We start from the raw sequence: 21,177 nt of genomic DNA on the forward strand, positions 1-21,177 counted from the left end.
AAGCGAAAGTGACAGCACGAGGTACGCATTTCTACTTAATTGGGGTTTTCCAATCTGTGCTAAAAAAAAAAAAAGCTCAGAAAATTCCCAGCCAGACTTCAACAGAACAGCAAAAATGTAAGTTTGTTTGATTAATTCATATTTTCTTTGGCTCAGATTAAAAAAAGAAATACAGAGTCAAACAATAACATCTTTCATTTTCATTAGGTTGTCTGTTCAGAAGATATCTGAGTCAGTGTATGTTGGAATGTGTCTCAAGATAGGGACCCCACAACAGGTGGCCTCTAGGAGAGATACAGTGGACATTACAGAGATGTTGAGAAACAACGAAATGTTAAAGACACGGGAAACAGTGATGCTGAGTGGGAGTCAAAGAGAAGGACTCAGATTGAGTGAATCAGACAGAGACTACATGCGTTGGCCAAATGACCACCGAGTGATCTGGGACTTCTCTCAGTGTCAGTTTTACAACACACAAGAACACGCACTGATTCTCTGTGACAGTTCTGAGAGTCCACCAGGATTCATTTTACTATGGGTACCATTAGAAAACGCGAACGGAACCGTGATGTTAGCGTGTGTAAGGATGAATGGAATGCTTTATATATCAAGTTCAAAGTACAGAGAGGTCACGCGTCCTTTGATTAAGCCTGATTCTACCATTCATGGACCATGTAGTAGTGGATTACATGGCATATTAGAATACGATAACGCCCATTGTTTTGTCAGTGATTTCTGGCCTCCCTTTGCCATCTCGTGGGTAAACAGGTGTTCCGATTGGCCCCCACCTCATGTTGTCAGCGACATCGTCAGAAATGGATGTCACTTTGTAGCGATAGGACACAAACTAGGAAATCATACAGACAATGAATGGAGAATTTCTTTCTCTAGGGCGGAATACAAACTTGCGTACTCAATGAATCACACACAGTTTTTAACGTATGGAGTGCTGAAATTGTTCTTAAAAGAAATAATCAACAATGGATTAAGAGATGAAGATAAGCTACTGTGTTCCTATCACATAAAAACGGCTGTTTTCTGGGCTATTCAACAGAATGCTTTACCTCACTGGCATCCAAAAAATCTCCTGGAAGGTTTCTGGGTCTGCTTTAAACTTGTACTTAAATGGGTGTACGAGGGTGTGTGTCCAAACTTTTTTATTCCAGAAAACAACATGTTTTTGAGCAATATCTATGGTGAAGCACAAAAGAATTTATTCAAGCGACTGTATAAGTTATACGAGAAGGGTATAGCATTACTCTTTCACAGTCCCTCCATCAGGTCCTACATCATTAATGTTCTGTGTAATCCCAGACTCACAATTTGTACTAATGAACACACTCTGATCTCTGAGGTCGAATTTGATAAAGGAATATTTTGCCAGATTCGTGAATATGATTCACCAGCCACACTAGACCCACGGAAAGTTAATACATGCCTTCATGCGGTAGAACAGTTGATAGGTTTACCCCTGACACAGTATCACATTGTCATGTTACAGAAACTTTCAGCCACCATCCTTCAGCATACTTCATTTATATTACACAACATGCACACTAACACAAATTTTAACAAACAGTTGTATATTGTAGACAAAATATCCTGTCACTGGCTGAGGTTTGCAACCAAGATTGGATTTGTGTCTGACAAATTGTACTTTGCAATGTATTATTACAAGACATTCAGATACTGGGAAGCTTTGTCTGTTATAGATATCACAAAGGTCAAGTTAGCACAGCCATATCTGATGTATCAGATACGTGTAGACAGAGAGAGGTATACTGAGGCTGTAGGGGGGCAGTCCTTGTCTACAAAGATGAGACAAGCTGTAGCACAGAATATCGTACTTAACAATAATATCTTTTATATCGATGCATTAATACCAGAACAACAGTCTTGTAAACAAAACAGTTGGTTTTATTTGCACATTCCACCCCTCGTACTTTTGTATATGATAGAGTTATTGTGCTCTAGACACGTTGATACAATGAGAGCACAGAGAGCTTTAGATGATCTACAGGTCCTAGTCCACCATGATCAGGTGGGGTCAATACTCAGAGACATCTCTTGGGAGATCCTTGGAATCTGTCAACAGATCACAGGGAACCTCCAGGCTGCCCTGTACTCGTACCACCAGTCACTCAGACAATTTCCATACAATAAAATACGAACTGCTACCTTACAGAGAATTCAGGATCTACATTTATGAACTTACTAACACGTACATGTATACAGAGGCTGTATGGGGACAGTCCTTGTCTACAAAGATGAGACAAGCTGTAGCACAGAATATCAGACTTAACAATAATATCTTTTATATCGATGCATTAATACCAGAACAACATTCTAGTAAACAAAACAGTTGGTTTTATTTGAGCATTCCACCCCTCGTACTTTTGTATATGATAGAGTTATTGTGCTCTAGACACGTTGATACAATGAGAGCACAGAGAGCTTTAGATGATCTACAGGTCCTAGTCCACCATGATCAGGGGGAGTCAATACTCAGAGACATCTCTTGGGAGATCCTTGGAATCTGTCAACAGATCACAGGGAACCTCCAGGCTGCCCTGTACTCGTACCACCAGTCACTCAGACAATTTCCATGCAATAAAATACGAACTGCTACCTTACAGAGAATTCAGGATCTACATTTATGAACTTACTAACACGTACATGTATGAAAAGGAGTATGAAAGTCCTGCATGTCAAACACTGACATTGTTAATTGTGTTTGTTCTGGTTGGTTTTCTGTCGGTAAAGATTGTCATGTGTATGTGTAGGTGAGGGACTTTCCTTATGATTTGCATGACTTGTAGATATACGTGTATATTTATCTAAATTAAGTCAAATTTTATTTGTTATTTTAGTCAATATTGTGAATCTAACATCCCGGTTTTACAAAAAGGTGATCTGTACATGTTAAGTTTTTTTTTCAAAGTCGTTAAAATAAAAAGAATACTAGTATACGATATGAATATTTATTAAAATTCACGCTATATTTTAATTTTTTTTAGTTAATCTTGCATTTATTTCCTTTAAGTTCTGCTCTGACATCTGTGACTGCCCTAATCTACAAGTAAATTGATTTGCTCTAATGACAACTGTGTTCATGCAGGGCAGTTCTAAAGGTTCTACAAATGATTACACGGTAGCTTCAAATTTATAACTAAGTTACATATAACGTTATGAATTTTAAAAGAAATGCTTAAAGAATATCATAACACGAAAACAATTGGAAGGAAACCGCACAGTTTTACCATTATCGAGTTGTAAGGATAAATCGCCGGGTGACGTCAATATTTTGTCGAATTTTTTCGAAATAAACATTGAAAATAAAACTTTAAATCATATTCTCTCTTTAACCACCTCGATGTCTAATAGAGTAGTGCAATTATGTAAGTTAGGGTTTTAAACTCATGAAGCGACTGAAAATAAGGCATTGCCTTTTTTGTAATTTAGTAGCACATTTTTTGACAAAAAAAAATTTCCGTCATAAAAATTGCTACTTTAGAGATTTAAGACTTAGAGGATAATTTTATGGCTGTCGTAATGGTAAATTTAACACAAATAATTTTACAACCAATATAAATTGGTGACAAATTTTTTTAATTTTGTCTTTTCAAGACGATAATTATAATACCAAATTTTAAAAGATAAAATGTTTTGGTTTTTCTTTACTATGAATAATAGTGATAGTTTAACAAGGCATATTTTTAACTTTAGGGAGATCTAAAATAAAGTTGTGTGAAAATATTGGAAATAATTGAAAACGGAGCTTGTTACCCTGCCTTCCTTTTATGTCGAAACTCGTGAGTGAAAGAATTTTTTAGTCTAACAATTTTAACTTGTAGTTCACAACATTATCTGTGTTTGTAAAACAATGATTTTTGATAGGTAGCTTCTAATGATGTAAAAAAGGTTAAACAACAAGAAACAACTTTTTTACATTGCTCCCAAAAAACTTCAGGAGGCTGAATGGTCAACAAATTAACCATCTTCCTTAATTATGCATACTTCAATTAGCTAGTAAGGAACATTTTTTTTTCTTTTTACAAAAAGATAAGTTTTGCTAAACGTTGTTTTAAAGTGTACATTGACAAGCTGAATGAAAAAGAATGTAAATCGAATCGTGTATTTTAATTTACTGATTTCAAAGATAGTCGGGACTATTATAGCATGCCAAATTAACAAAAATGAGCTAATCATAGTTTCACAGTCGATAAACTCGGTTAAACGGATGTAAACTATAGTTTACGGACTGAAAACTAAAGTTAACGACAATATCTATATTTCACACCGGTAAACCATATTTGACGCAATCACCTATGTTTCAGAGGTGTAAACCTGTAATTAACACTGAGGATGCCATACATGGTTTATCTGGTAATATAGTTTCACAATTGTGAAATCATGATTAATAACTCTTAACCATAGTTAACGAATGTAAATTATAATTTACAGATGTGAATTTATATCTATTAGCAAAATCTATTGTTATTTGCCGACAGATAAACTTATATTATCATTCGAAAACTATAGTTAACAGCCGTTAAATATAGTTTTACAGATGAAACCTATAGTTAACGAATTTTTCGTAAACTATAGTTACCAGTCGATAAACCTAATTTATCAAATGTGAATTTATGTTAAGCTCATTTTTGTGAATTTGGCGTGCCATAGGCTATAAGCAGAAAACTTTTCTCCAAAGGCGTTATTAACCAATGGTATTTAGGGAAACAAAAATGATTTAATAAAAAGAGTGATGTTTATTCAGCTATCTTTAATGTTAATTATTAATAATAATGCTCAATTTTGTATTTTTTAAAAAGCAACACCGATTTACAACTGACGATGGATTACTTATGTGATGTAAAAAAAGTATATGGGCCAGGATCCAGGATCACGAAGCGGTCTTAAACTTAAGTCAAAACTTGTGCACTGTCTGATTGTCTAATGATTAATTACTTCGAAAAAAATAAAATAAAATTTAACTCTATATTACGTTAATTATAACAAATTTTAAGCGTAATAATAAACATAGTATTATGTTTAATTATGATTTTATGAATGATTGAAATTCGGAATCAAATCATAGAGTGCCAAATAGATAACATGGCAACAGGAAGTTCGAGACATCAGATTGAAGTATAAATGCAAGGAATACATGTACATATACCAGGTTAATATATATGATAATTATATTATAATGACCTATATTACATTTTTACTGTACTGAATGAAGATTCGTGACTATTACACCAAATAGAGCAACATATTTTAATTTCCCTATTGGCGAGGAGAACACCCTGTTATAGAAATACGAATAAAGAAGCACAACATGATTATATATCGTAAATAGTAGAAAGTTTTTGAAGGGCCATGCTACTGACATTACAAGGAAGATGTGAACCCCTATTGAAAACCAAATGGATATCCACGTACCTAGAAGTGCATATCTGTGAAAATATCACTTGGAAACAGGATGTAAAATAAATTCTTAAAGTTATTTATAGAAAGCAAGCCTCGATTTCTAATTTTTCTTCATCGACAAAGCAATTGAAACCAAGTTAATTAAAATTGATTATTTGAAAACAAAAGTTCCAAGGGACAGCATTCCAAAAAATGTAACATTTAAAAATTAATTCGGAGTTGGGAATAAATAAATGTATGTGAAAAATTATCAATATTCAAACTAGGTCAACTCTGCTTCCTGTACAATCTAATTAAAATTAGAACTTCCATCCGCTCCCCGGTTTTCGATATGTCGCGTGGAAGCGACATATCGAAAACCGGGGAGCGGATGGAAGTTCTAATTCTAATTAGATTGCTTCCTGTATATATATATGATTATTGAATAGCTGCAAAATGGCATTTCAATTGTTATATTCAAAGATATATCTACATAATCAAGAGACGTGAATTTTCAAATATCGATATCTGTGCATTAAGTCATGAAATTGAAATTGGTGATTTTGCTGGATGTATTCCCCGATTTACGGTACAACTGAAACGAATGGCATTGAATTGGATTCCATAAAATTATGTAACGTAATATTTTCAAACAACAAAGTATATGTAATACCCAAGCCTAAGCTTAAAAATCGATGTGAGAGAGAGGGGGAGAGAGACAGAGAGATTAATGCAGAGAGACAGACAGAATTGATTGCAAGTGCTGAACAATCATATGCCGTAATTTTTCCTTGCATGCTTGAAATAATCATAAACAAAAATTGTTCACAGAGTGACGTCAAATAAACATTTGATCTTAACAAAAGAAATTAAGTGCCTCAGTCTTTACAATGCGGTAAGATTTCAACAACATACGTGACATTTTTAAGCTACTCGCATCTTTTCCCTTTTGGTTTAAACTTATTTCAATGGTGACAAATTTAAAAAAAACCCAGCATTTTACTATTGTATTTTAGCAATATTGACTCATATGAAATGGAATAAACTGGAATAATGTGTACAGCGTATGTATAAACGATGAAGGAGTGTTTTTAAAATCAGTCAGGGTTATTTGAGGTTATTGGTACATTGGATAAACTAGAATCTATCATAGGATACAGTACATACGAGTAAATTTGGGAAAAGTTAAATAGTTCCTATTATACAAGATCTCACGATATATCCTGTTTGGGGTTCATCTTAAAATCAGCCAATGAAATTTTAGGTGATAATTCTGGCATGCGTATCGTTTTCACAGACTTAGATCGGGGTATGGTAAACGATTTCAAGACTAATGACTATCCTTGGTATTATGTTGTTTCCATGAATATGAAAGATATCTGATTTCAGAAACTTAAACAACAATTTTTGCAGGTAAAACTTAAATTAAATTAAAAAAAATTTTCATGCCTTGTACAAAGAACCTTGAAGAAAAAAATGACAATAACAAACCGTCAACCTTCTCAAAAATCCATAAAACGAAATACAAATTCAAAGCAGAGCAACACGGACCTCCAAAAAGATACAGGTAGGATCAGGTGCCTAGGAGGAGTGAGCATCCTCTGCTGACCGGTCACACCCACCGTGTGCTCTTTGTCGTAATCGGGAAAAAACGGAAAAGTTCATAGATAATTATTATACATCTATTCATGCTTGAAAGAAAAATTGCTTTAAATATTTTTATGATTCAATAGATCGCATTTTTACAAATTTATACGAAAAAATTACCATCTTAACAAACAATATTGTAGACTTTTTATTGTTGGTATTAATTGTTGAATATTTGTAATAGTTGGACAGGAAATGTTTTGTAAGGTTATATGATCGTCAATTTGATCATTTCTGAAAAATAAAGGCTGAATGACCAGCCAATCGTAGTTCACTATATGTAGGAGAAACAAGGTAAAAAGCTTATCAAAGGGAAAAAACCAAACGATTTAAGGCTAATATTTGGTATATAAAACAAATTACAAAAAACAAAATGGCAAAAGAGCCTCTTTACATGCGGAATAAATACAATTTAGTGGTACCAAAAAAGTAGATGGTTTGGAATTTTTTTAGTAATTGATAGTAATTGCACTATGTCTGACTAGGATTATTTCTTTACTGCATACTGTGGTTTCATCAATATTCGTTGAATACCAATTTTCGTGGATTTCGTTATTAAGTTGATCCATGAAATCAAATGTTCATTGAAATGCAATTTCTATTAACATTTTGTATTGCTGGGGTCATTGGCCACGGATCTACGTATCCTTGAAACTGTGATTTTCACTTTATCCACGATAATTGATACCCTTGAATATTAATGAAACTACAGTATGTCATATACAATTCATAATTGAAAATATAACATGTTTTAAAAATAATTTATGCAATAACACAATTCTAATAGAAATCTTTTTGCATCTTTTATTTTCAGTTTAAGATGGCTGTTCAGAAGATATCAGAGTCAGCGTATGTGGGAATGTGTCTCAAGATAGGGACATCGCTTCAGGTGGCCTCCAGGAGAGATATGGTAGACATAAAGGAGATGTTGAATAACAACGAAATGTTAAAACATAGTTCCAAGCTGATGATAAGTGGAAGTGAAAGAGAAAGTTTCAGACTAAATTCAGATATAGACATCATGCGCTGGCCAAATAACCACCGAGTGATCAGGGACTTCTCTGAGTGGCAGTTTTACAACACACAAGAGCTGGCAGTGATTCTCTGTGACAATTCTGAGAGTCCACCTGGGTTCACTTTACTTTGGCTACCATTAGAAAGAACTAGTCATGAAGTGATGTCAGCGTGTGTAAGGATGAATGGAGGTCTCTATATATTAAGTTCGAAGTACAGAGAGATAAGATGTTCTTTATCAAATATCGGTTCTACAATTCATGGACAATGTAGCAGTGGAATATTAGGTGGAACGGAATATGATATTGCCCATTGCTTTGTCAGTGATTTCTGGCCTCCGTCTGCCTCCTCGTGGATAGAGAGATGTCCCTCATGGCCCCACCTCATGTTGTCAACGACATTGTCAGAAACGGATGTCACTTTGTAGCAATAGGACACAAACTTGGAAACCATGCAGACAACGAATGGAGAATTTCTTTCTCTAGGGCAGAATACAAACTTGCCTACTCAATGAATCACACACAATTCTTAACGTATGGATTGCTGAAACTGTTCTTAAAAGAAATAATTAACAATAGATTAAGAGATGAAGATAAGCTCTTATGTTCCTATCACATGAAAACAGCTGTTTTCTGGGCGATTCAACAAAATGCACTGCCTCACTGGCGTCCACAGAATCTTTTGGTCGGTTTCTGGGTCTGTTTTAAACTTTTAATCAAATGGGTGTATGAGGGTGTGTGTCCTAATTTTGTTCATCCCAGAGAACAATATGTTTCTGAATAACATTTTTGGTGGAGCACAAACGACATTATTCAGACGACTATATAGAATGTATGAGAATGGCCTTACATTGTTGCTACTTAGTCCCTCCATCAGGTCCCATGTCATCAAAGCTCTTTGTAATACCAGGGTCAGAGTTTGTACTAATGAACATGCTCTAGTCTCTAAAGTTGAATTTGATAAGGAAATTTATATTGAAATACGGCATCATATTGCTCTAGACCCACATGGCCTTCATGAATGTATAAAGTACATACACACGATAGAACAACTTGTACGTTCACCTCTGACACAGTACCACACGGTTGTGTTACAGAAACTAACATCCCATATCCTTCGGAGTACTGCGTTTTCATTGCACAACATGCATACTCACTTAGATTATGAAAAACAGTTGTATATTGCAGACAAAATATGTTGTCACATTTTGAAATTAGCAGCTAAGTTTGGATTTGCTTCAGATACGCTATACTTTGCAATGTACCTTTACAAGACCCTCAGATTCATCGAAGCATTGTCTGTTGTAGATATGACAAAAGTCAAGCTTGCGCAGCCATACCTGTTTTATAATGAGGGTTTTGTAGAAAACAAAGAGAAGTATACTGAGGCTGTAGGGGGACAATCGTTGTCGTCAAAGTTGAGACAGGCTGTAGCAGGTGACATCAGACTCATCAACGGATTCTTTTATTTTCAAGAATTAATGCCAGAACAAAAGTCTAGTAAACAAGCCAATTGGGATACATTATATATCCCACCTTTCATATTGTTACTTTTGCTAGATTTTCTTTGCTCTAGACATGTCGAAACGATGAGAGCACAGAGAGCATTAGAAGATTTACAGGTCCTAGTGCACCATGATCAGGGGAGGGTAATATCTGTCAACAGATCTCGGGGGACCTCCAGGCTGCCCTATACTCCTTCCAACAGTCACTTACCCAATACCCACAAAATAGAATAGAAACTGCTACCAGAGAGAGAATTCGGGATTTACACTTGTCAACCTAAGTACTCAATGAAACTTGAAACGTCATGTTGGCATTTGCAAAAATCAATATTTAACTTTATTTTACCCATACTTTTTAAATTGTTGTCTCCCTGTTCCATCCACCCTGTCTTCTTTTCATATTGCTTTCAACAAAGTGTCCCTTGGAATTTCCAATTATGTAGATTTACAGAAGAGTTCAAACAATGTACCATAAATGTCATTATATGATCGCGATTATTTCTTTTTATTTACTTATACAGTACATATACATTTAACTGAAGACTATTTAGACTGATATACTTTACTTTAACAGTTAAATAGTACACAAGTAGCACGTTGTGGCTTATTTTGTAATTATGTGAATAAAATTATCTACCATTATAGCAACGACTATTCTCCGTCAACTATAAGGTACACGAAGTGAGAAAAATCAGACAATGACCTTGTGTTATGTGGGTCTTTGAAGACTTTGACCTTGATAAACATGTACATTGCTTGGTGCAATGTTGGAAGGAAGTGTCCAATTTCTTTTTTCAAAGTTCTTAAAACATTGCCTAAAACATGATCAATTGTAATCATTTTAACCGTCATTTGAACGTTTTTCCTCTGTTTTTGTTCTGAATATACCTTTGTAAGTCAAAAGGGCCGACAATTTGTCAGAAATAAAGTATTAACTTAGTAATTGCTTTTGAAGTTCGATTCTTAAATGTGTTGATATGTGTGAAACAGTCTAATATAGAATATCATGAATGAAACAATCTGATCTCAATTGTAATATCAGACTGATTTATAAGTTAATAATGTTCAAACTAGCCAAGGTAAACTTTAAGACTGCAATACCCAAGAAATAACACAACAGTGGTTAAAAAGTACATATGCTTGAACGAGTACAAGATCTTGAAGGTTGGACACCAAGGTAAGCGTTCAAAGCCACGCGTATTTACACATCATTTTCCCCAGTTTTATGTGATTAACAATAGATATTGTAATACTTTCATGTTAAATACTGAAATCTGATTGGTTTAGACGCAGTTCATAATCCGTTCTATTACCCACAGCGTTAGCAACGCACTAAGCAACGGGTAAAATGTTACATGCGCGAAAATTATGTCAATTTCAACTGTCACCCCTCCCCCCCAAACAGGCACTATTTATATAATGTTTCGTGGTTCAATTAAAAACGATAAAAATCAAAACGTAGAATTCGTCAACGAAGTATAGCTATGGAATTCCGCAATACTACCATTGTGGCCCTCGATAGCATGCGAGTCGTGTAATATAATTTAAGTCGCTATGGTAAAAAAAAAGTGAGAAACTAATCTTGTTATATAAGCTTATTACATGATATATCTTGTAATGAATAATCAGTACTGATACATGTGTTTTGTTCGGACTAGGTTAGACAGCATCTGGAAGTTGGGCGTTGTCGCTTTTCGGGCTATGGTTTACTAGTATATCAACCGATTGAGCTGATACCGACGAGATGAAAACATAAGAGTGATATGTTCAAGATACGTGTCACCGGCATGTTACATCTTGAAAACATTAGAATGATACTTTTTGTGTATCATCAGCATGTTACATATTGACGATATATATATGACATACCAGGGACGATATGTTTAGGGCGAGAAAATATATACCGTTTTAACCCCTATCCCCACCCCATGGCCACTACTAGCAACAGAAAAAGGGAGAGTGAGGTGCCCTGCGCTTAGTGTAGAAGAAGATTAATTTGCAAATTGCAATGCAACGTAGATTAAAATTTCCTTGAATCTTATATATGTAGTTGTTTTTTTTATCACGTCTTAATCATCGATTAACACCATTATATGTTCATGTATTTGCAAGGTATTATATTTTAAATTTTCCTCAAGGAAGTTCTTCAGATAGATGACAGGTACGTGCACCATAGGTGCGCCTTTACAAATTTGACTTTTCACTACTTATCTATAGTAAGATGACGAAGGAAGAAATATACGTGTCCTGAAATCACAGTATACACGCATCTCGAGAGTCAAATCCAGGTAGTGGTAAAATACATTTTAAAGGTAAGAAGTTTTTGAAAAATTGATCCTTTTTCGTTATTTTTTAAAAAAACCTTTAATATTGCATTGAAAGTCTTCTTTACATCATTTTGATGATCACTTATTACGTATGAGAACAATTTTTTTAAAACATTAAACCTTTCTAATGTATCAGTGATCGACGTTTCAGAGAACTATTTATTAAACTTTTTCTTTCCATTTATTGGGGCGAATCACTTGCTCGGCCCTTTGCATATTTGTATTGACAAGATAAACATTTTAATAAAAAACATTGTCTGAACTGAAAAAAACACCGGTAAACCACGCTATACAAACTAATGCTAATTTTCCGCCACTTTTTCTTTTTAAAGGTTTTATCAATGACTTAAGGGAGTCAATGCAATAAACGTAATTTTAGAAACAGATTAGGTTGGCAATCATCACTTCCTGGAGAGATTTTATTCGTACAAAATGGCCGAATAACCACGGTTGTAGCGAGTAACTAAATACCTTAATGATTTATTAATACTCACAAGGATATAATTTGAATTCAAAACACTTTACATCTAAGCATGGATGATTTTTCAGCTCATGGAAGAAAAACCAGTTCCGAAACCCAGAACCAAAGAGCAGATGGCGGGAGGGAGAGCAAAGAGAGTGATGCCGGAAGCAATGGTCTTTTCTCACAACTGGTCCTCTTTTCATGGTCGATCCCATCGGCGCAGGTCCTCTGAACCTTCCATCAAAAAAGAACACCTTCACGGAATCCGAAAATCCCAACTCCATACTCTTCCATCTTGTCCAGAGCACCCTAGTTACAGGTATGACCAGTACTGTCAGCAGTGTGAGGTACCGGCATGCCCCGGTTGTGTCACTTCCGGTTTACATAGAGGCCACGATGTGCAAAATATCTCCAACGTGTTCGATCTAATGAGAGAGATTGTGCAGAAGGACACACAGGAACTAGATATGTTCATCTCGCCGTTTTACGACACAGTTATGTCTGATATTGAAACGACGCACAAAATCGTGGTAGCCAAACACCAGGAGAGGAAGAAAATGATCGTAGAGGTAGGAAAAAATCTGCATAAAATCGTCGACAATATCACGCAGAGATACTTGAAAGATGAGAACGAAATGGAGGCGGATGACTTAAAGCAAATACAATCTTTGGAGATGAGGTTTCTAAGGCTGCGAAACCAAGTGCGCATGACCGTAGATGAAAACCACCAGATACTTACTAATAATGACTTTACTAAATTCATCGGCCAACTTCTCAATTACACGTCCAAAAACCAGCATTTCCGAGATGTTCCGGAAAGGTTTGAAATGGTTGTCGCGGATTTCAATCCATCAATCCCAGAAGAAGGCGAACTGTGTGAAATAATTGGAAGTCTGGGTATCACCAAGACGAAATCAATTGACCGATATCGATTACCAATTCTAAGGAAAATTACCGACAAGAGTCACAAAACTGCAAGCAGTTCACATTCTTACCATCTACTAGGAAAGATACGGACTGGATTCACCCGCACTGCACGAGTTTCGTGTTCTCAGGATGGAGACCAACTGTATGTGTGCGGCGATAGTAAAGTTATCAAACATTTTAGTAAGGAGAAATTCGAGCTTATCGAAGAAGTTCAAACCTTAACGGGAAACGAACCATTTGATATAACAGTCACGAAAGATGGAGTGCTGGTGTACACTGATTGGGAGGATGGTAGTATAAATATCGTGAAAGGTGGTAAGGTGGAGGGCCTGGTTAAACTGACAGAATGGAAACCCCAGGCCATCTGCTGCACCTACACCAACGAATTACTTGTCGCAATAAAAATGGCGGATCACACTCAGAGTAAGATTGTCCGTTACCATGACTGCAAAGTGACACAAGAAATCCAATACAACGATAGCAGAACCCCTCTGTACGCCAACCCAGCTTTTGTTGAGGAAAACAAAAACTGTGATATCATCGTTAGTGATTGGACTAATCAGGTGGTTGTCGTGGTAACGAGATTGGGCAAATTCCGGTTTTCTTATACCGGCAACTTACAGACCAGCAAAAATAAAAAGTTTAATCCGTTTGGTCTTGCCACCGATAGTCAGAGTCACATTTTGATCTCGGACTGTGATAATTTTGTGGTGCACCTTATAGATAAAAACGGTCAGTTTTTGCATTATATTGAGGGTTGTCATTTGCAATATCCATGGGGACTTTGTATTGACAAATCCGATGTATTGTTCGTGGCGGAATGCTACTCGAATGACGTCAAACGAATCCAGTCTCAGAAATAATGCTACGTTTGATTTCAATATAGATGATCTCTGGAATTTTGCAGCAACAGTGGTTAGCAGTATTTAGATTTCAAAAGCAATTACGTATGGATGTATGGTAAAATCAAAATGCGAAGACGTGCACGTGACCTTATGACTTCAAAAAATATCATATTTGATACATGTATATTAAATCCTTAAAAATTATTATAATGTGTTATGTTAGTCTTATATTAAACACTGCATAAAAACAGAAATGCCAATGCAAACAAAAACTAAGCCTTTATGTCATTTTGTTCATACAAAATTTAATTTGTATATGTTATCAAAGTCCCGTAATTGTCTTTGCCAGTTATCAAAATATTTTCTTACTATATTTATGTCCTAATGACTCATGAGGTTAAAATTATCTCAGACAGTTTGTGCAATTTTATCATTTTCGATTGAGTTGATGTGATTAAGTTTAGCAGCCATAAGGACCGGTCCGTAAATGATATTTTTTTTTAAAAACCAATGCAATGTGGTGCCTTGACCCGGATCATTTAACCGGAGGGATCACTTTTCCATATTCACAATCTAAGTTATTTTGATACTTAATATTTAATTGAAATTAAGGACGAATTTTATTTAATAATTGTAAAGAAACCGGGAAATATATAAAATCTAGACAAACACTGATCAAATGTTAGTAAAACAAACACGGAAATTATCAAGAAATATATTGCGAATGTTTATCAGGTGCCACTCAGCCATATTGAATTATGTTTTAACACACGATTCTCCACTCGCATACACACACTATTTTCATTGCGGGTTAGGTGTACTGCACTGGTACACTCGTATAACTGATTAATTAATTCAGTATGTTATAGATCTATAGTACTCTATTATTCATACATATGACGTCAATGTATTTAAAAAAAATACTGTACACCAATTTTTATTCGCGGCGACTTTATTTCGCAATTAACTGCCAATAAACTGGTTCGCGGCGACTAATGTTCGCGACCAAGCCTTATCCAGACCTGTAATGTTATAAAAACTATAGATAAAGGGTTGGTTCGCGGCGATAGATAGTCGCGAAGACATGGCTCTAGCTAATCTCGCGAAAATTTATCGCACGCGAATTAAAGTTTGTTTACAGCATAGTGTTGTTGTTTTGCTGGTAATGAGTAGGCCTACACATCAGATTGAGTTTCATCTTGTAGAAATTCGTCGAGCACACGAGCATATCCAGGTAGCAGGCTTACGTAAAGCCAATGTTAGACAAACGTGATCGCGATTTAATTGGACCAACGTCGGCAAATAACTTTAGCCGAATGCAATTTTGCTCATCGGTCCAACGTTGGTCCCACATGTTGGGCCAACATTTGCAAATTGTTACATTTTCCATTTTCTGACATTGGCCCAACGTACATATATGTTGCATACATGAACAAAATTTGTCCAATGTTGGTCAAATGTTGTAAATAATTGAATATATTGCAGGCACGCAGCCCCCCCCCCCCCTCCCACTTTTTTGCGCAGCAAAGATTTTTCTTAAATTTGGATACAAAAAAATGAATTAACATGGAGTTGCCCCCTCCCCCCCCACTTTTCTGTGACCATGTGAAAATTAAATTGGAAAGAATGAAATATAAACAGTGAAATTGGAGTGAAAAGAAGTATTCCTTTCTCCCCCGTTCCCACCCACGGATTAGGATTTTCAGGATTTTGGAAAGTGAAAGTAACCTTTCCCTTCATCTTTTTTTGTTGGCTTTTGTCTAGATTTTTTGGATGAGCCCCCCCCCCCCCCCCCCCCCCACACACACACTTTCAAAAACGATGCTACGTGCCTGTATTGTGAGTATACCATTTACATGTATACTGAAGCTTTAAAATGCTAGTAGTCTTGTTCTAAACAATAAGAATCTATCAAATTCAAAAATTCCCACATGTATAAACTAGATTTATGCAAAAATATCAATATCCGACAGAGAAACGAACGACAACTCTATATGGTATAGTTTCTTAGTTAATATTTTTATTAACTTTGAAACAACCCCTAAGGTGCAGCGAAACAAACTGCAACAGTCGTACGTCTTCGAGTTGAAGCTTTCGTACAAAATATTTGTCAAAGCACATCTAAACTTATCTGGTTTAAACTGCCTCAAATGGATGACTTGTGTAGAATAGGAGCTTTTACTATTCAACTTTTGCTGGTATATACGCAACAAACCCAAATCAAAACAAAAAACAGCTAGCGAAACATCGAACGACTTACTTTAAGGTTGTGTTGACCTTCGAACCTAAAGTTTACGTTGGTTAGGTGAGCTCACGCCACTACATTGAGAAATCAGGCGAGAAACATGTTTTTTTAGAACTGTGTACACGCTTAAGGTAAGCATTCGACGTATTAGGTGTTATGATTGTTAAATGATAGTAGAAAAGAACAATTAAGGCGGTTGTCTTGAGTTGACAGAGTTAGGTTAGTGCCATCAACAGAGGACGAGTGAGTTAACTGAGTGAATTAACGATACCGGGTACATTATCTGCATTTGTATGATATAAGACGATTATGTGTAAAATTACGTCGACTTAATTCATTTTTTAATCATTTGCACAAGTCTGTTAGTTGGTTCAAGTCTGTGTACTATCCAGCTATCGTTGGACTGGAATTGACGTAATGCGTACATGTAAATTCCACTCGCATGTACTTCATTAAAGTTTATATTCCATTCGCAATCAATTTTAAATGTATTTTTTTTATATAAAAATTTGTTAATGCGATGGGGAAGCGCAATAATGCATACTAAGTTTTCGGACCTTACAAAATAACTTTGACTCAGTTTGAGTGATCATTAATCAGCTGTTTATCATTTCAAAGATAAATGTATGGCATGACCCTCAGTCCATTAGGCTCGGTGTACTTAGGTCTATATAATAAAAATTAGATCTTAAATCCTCTCCAATAGAAACGAATAGAAGATCTAATTTTTATTGAAGCTGATCTAATATTGATTACATTGATGCTGACATGCCATTCTTTCAAAAAATCACCATCTTATAGTGATAGGCTAATTTATGAAATCAGTATCTTTATATCGCACATCTGCCACTCAAAATTCTGAATCTCTTATTATAAAATATTCATGTGCAGAAATTGTCATGAGTAAAGAAAAAAAGAGTGGAGAAGTGAGTTTTTTGCTGGGGGACACAAACGGGGAGGAAGTAGAAGAGGGCACCAGTCCAGAGGATGACCCACAGAGTGGTCCACTCGAGGACCACCATGAGGAGAGGCATGATAGCGTGCCCTCCATGATCAGTGCCAGCTCCTCCAGGGAGGACAGTAGTCAGGAACCAAAGCTCAAGTAAGTAACCGTTGTAGTCACTTTATTGTAAGTCACCGTTGTAGTCATTTCATTGTACTTAGAGATACTGTGTATAAATGCCAGAAAGTCCCTTACCTCAGTTGTTGTAGTTAGTACTGATTAATATATAAATGCAAGAAAATCGTGTAAAATAACCTTTGTACAATGTAGTTACTGATGTAAAAATAGAATTAAATCCCTTACTGCAGTCGTAATTACTGACCAAGTACTGTTATATAAACAAGTAAGTCCCTTAATTACTGCAGTCATATACTTATCAAGTACTGTTATATATATACTGTAAGTCCTTTACTGATACTGTTGTATATGTACAGAGTGTCTTACTGAGGTAGATTCTATGTATTAAATTTAGTAACCAAGAAATGTTATAGGTTCTATATACGAAAGTAAGTCTTTAACTGCAGTAGTAGTAGCAAGTAATGAAATACAGTTGAACTTTGGTATCTCGAACACCGATATCTCGAATACAATGGATATGTCAAAGTGATTTTATTTAGTCCCAAACACTTCAACTTTAAGTATTTTACTTTTGATATCTCGAATACTTGGATATATTGAAGTTTTTAACCAGTCCCATCTAGTTCGAGATAACGAGGTTTGACTGTACTGTAATTAACTAGATACTGTGTTGTATATACACACATATTCATTAGTTCATTTTATAAGTGGATAAAGAAAAAAAATCATTCCCTGCAGCAATTGATTGCTTAAGTTTGTTCATGTGTTATATTATCTAGTTTTTTTTTTTAGCAAACTAATATTGTAGATATTTGTCATTTGTGCATTAAGGAGTGTGTTTAAACTCCATGCACACTTTTTGTACATGCACAGCAAAAACTGAAGTTTCTGCTTTTTTCCTGAAAATGAAAGTAACTGTAGCTGTGTGTTCAATCTTTTGGGGAAAAAAATAGACAACAAATCAAAACATATGTTTGCTTCTTTTAAATCTTATTGCATCTGCTTTTATTAAGAAGTTAATATAATCATTGTGTTTGTAGCAAACATTTGATTTCAAGCTTGAGCTGTCTGACAGTGTGTTTGAAAGTTTATTTAACTCTGACATTGGTAGTCAACTTAGTTTACCGCTATTTTAGGATTATAGTAAACCAACAGCCAGTCTCTTTTAGGCTTATTAACTGTGGGCCAACTTAAAACAATTTTCTCATTTCCACAAAAATTTATCATTGTCAATCCACAAATCTAAAGTTGTTACAAGAATGGATATCAAGATCATATCAAGAAAACACGAATATAAAGCATCAGTGCAACTAGGGAGATTTCCCTCACAAAAGTGTGAAGGAGTGAATCATATTAAAGTGTGAATTATTTAAGAGAACAAGAAAAATTCAGTGAGTGTGCCAGCCAGGGCTCTTGGGAAGTAAATGTGTGAGATACATTAGGCAGTTGTTTACAGATGCATGCAAAAGCATGGCTTTGATTGGTGAGATTAATCCTTCATGAAAATGTGAAGAAACCAATCAAAATGGGGAATGCGTTATTGAGTTGGCCCCTGACCACGAAGCTTTTGTGAGACTTGATGGGGGGGGGGGGGGGGGGGGGTTTGCTCTGATATTTTTATTTCCCAAACATGTCAAAAAGTTCTTGCTTTTTTAAACATTTTTTTGGAATTAAGTTCTAGTTGTGATCTCACCATTAATTAATGCTTGTAGTTAACTATTTTACAGCATCAGGTATTGCTAATTTTGTTTTGCATTTGAATTTTGTGATAGTTTGACTCTGATATTCTACAGAATACAATATCATATTTTAAATAGGACAAGGTTTAAAGATGGCAATGTACTTGATACAATATATGCTACAGATATTTATGACATTAAGGTGAATCAAATAATTAATATCTGAATGATTTAATCAAACTCACCCCCTACACCCTAAAAATCTGCAAATATATTATTGAATTTTTGTTCTGGTTTTTGTTAATTTTAATTCATAGGATTTCATTTGTCAGATTTTGAAAATTTTCAAAATTATTGAAAATCTTATTCATTAACATGTATGCCAGATTTATTGATTTGTGAACATGAAATGATCATAATGATGCTTAATACTGCAAACTAAAATTTTTAATGAAGAAATTTTGTCTTAAATTTCTGATTTTTTTCCCTCTCAATCTGCTTCGAATGCCTTCATTTTAAGAAAGAAAAAAATTTGTGTTCTTTATTTTGAACTGTAGGGATACACAAAGTGACAATGACCCCCAACTTTTTTTTTTACCTTATCACTGATTCAATAAAGATTCCTATCGTATAGTCCATAATGATATGCACTCAGATTATTGAGTATAACCTTCACCCAGTAACTCAAACAAAAATACCCTGTATAATCTCTGGCATGTACGATGCATGTAATATCAAACTTTTTAAAACTTTATTCAGAGATAAGGGAATTAAAGCTCATTTCATATTTACAACTATTGATTTGATTTTGAAATCTTTGTCCTTCAACTTTTAGATCCCAGTACTTTACATGCATGCATGCATGCAATACTTGAAACTTTTTATTCATTGATAATAATTAAAACCACAGGTAAGCAGTTAATTGTGTTAATGGCAGGGGTAAGAGGTTGTTGGATGGGTGGGTGGTTATAATTTTAATCTTAAATACAGTAAAACACGCTTATAACAAAGTCCCAGGGACGGGCAATTTAACTTCGTTATAAGCGTAATTTGTTATAACCGTCAAGTTCACAACATGAAATAGAGACTTGGGGAATGAAATTCACTTCGCTGTAAGCGTAAATTCATTATAAGCCTGTTCGCTATTACCATGTTTTACTGTAAAGTTTTGGTATGTACAGGTAGCTAGATGTTTGTACCTGCAAATATTGAGGGGAAGGGGGATGGAATTTATCCTGACGAAATTGTATTCTGTAGAATGTTGAGTGAACCCTCACAATAGTCTGTTTTTTAAATAGATTTTTGTGTACTGAAAGTTGGACTGCACTGTCCCTTATGTGATGTTTTACTATTGCTTATAATCTTGATCCATTCTAACCAATCTATTATGATATAGGACCACACGTCTGAGTTTCAGTGAAATTTTACGCGGAGTTTCCTCCTTTGGAATCGATCCCTTAAAGTAAGAGTCCGAAACCATGTTTTCCCGGTTCTTGAGTTAAATTCTGTTATTAACTGGTTAAATTGGAGGAGGATTTTTTTATGTTGAGAGTTGTTACATGTTTACATAACAAAGTTGAAGAAATTTAAGGAATATGTGTGTTTCATTCCCACGTCATAAGCAAATATAGGCCAAGTTATGTGTGTAACGCAGTTATTATAGACATCTTGAGATGAAGCTGATAAAAAATTATATGACATCATAATTGATTTCAGTTTTTTTATTTCGCTGGTTTTTTTTAGTTTCAATGAAAAAAATAAGAGTACACAAGCATTTTATCAATTTCCACGAAAACGAAATCCGCATCATATGGTTTTGAATAGTGTTTTAGAAACATCAGATTACACAGATTCTAAGATACGTTTTTCCTGAAATCGGTGCACTTGGAAAGGTTTCAAATAAGATGTTTTCGTTTACATAATAGTTGTCCAAAATTTAGACTTTTGTTGCATTTTATTCTATTTTTAGATAGTTCATCAGCAATTAATAAAAGTGAATCATGATATTAATAGTGATTTTATTTTCGAACATT

General features: G+C 35.0%; 3 protein-coding genes across 15 annotated transcripts in view; all 3 read left to right on the forward strand.

Annotated features, from left to right (window-relative positions):
- Positions 1-3,127, forward strand: LOC117691423 (uncharacterized). Its single transcript, XM_066072148.1, has 2 exons — positions 1-117; positions 208-3,127. Coding segments are annotated over exons 1-2 (2,004 nt in total). The 5' UTR covers positions 1-115; the 3' UTR covers positions 2,210-3,127.
- An 8,668-nt stretch (positions 3,128-11,795) lies between these two features.
- Positions 11,796-14,299, forward strand: LOC105343325 (tripartite motif-containing protein 2). The gene is made up of 2 exons (XM_011450644.4): positions 11,796-11,889; positions 12,454-14,299. Exon 2 carries the CDS (start codon positions 12,457-12,459, stop codon positions 14,155-14,157), a length of 1,701 nt encoding a protein of 566 aa, XP_011448946.3. The 5' UTR covers positions 11,796-11,889; positions 12,454-12,456; the 3' UTR covers positions 14,158-14,299.
- A 2,093-nt stretch (positions 14,300-16,392) lies between these two features.
- The window catches only part of LOC105343342 (acetyl-CoA carboxylase), a 50,049-nt gene continuing 45,264 nt past the window's right edge, over positions 16,393-21,177 (forward strand). For 9 of the 13 annotated variants that reach the window (XM_066071067.1, XM_066071077.1, XM_066071070.1 and 6 more), the window contains exons 1-2: positions 16,393-16,515; positions 17,276-17,486. In XM_066071067.1, the coding sequence (XP_065927139.1) occupies positions 17,284-17,486 (203 nt within the window). In that variant the 5' untranslated portion in view covers positions 16,393-16,515; positions 17,276-17,283. The other 4 variants (XM_066071073.1, XM_066071074.1, XM_066071069.1 and 1 more) reach the window with 3 other exon arrangements.

Source organism: Magallana gigas, chromosome 9 (assembly GCF_963853765.1).
Source record: "Magallana gigas chromosome 9, xbMagGiga1.1, whole genome shotgun sequence".
NCBI classification, from domain to species: domain Eukaryota; kingdom Metazoa; phylum Mollusca; class Bivalvia; order Ostreida; family Ostreidae; genus Magallana; species Magallana gigas.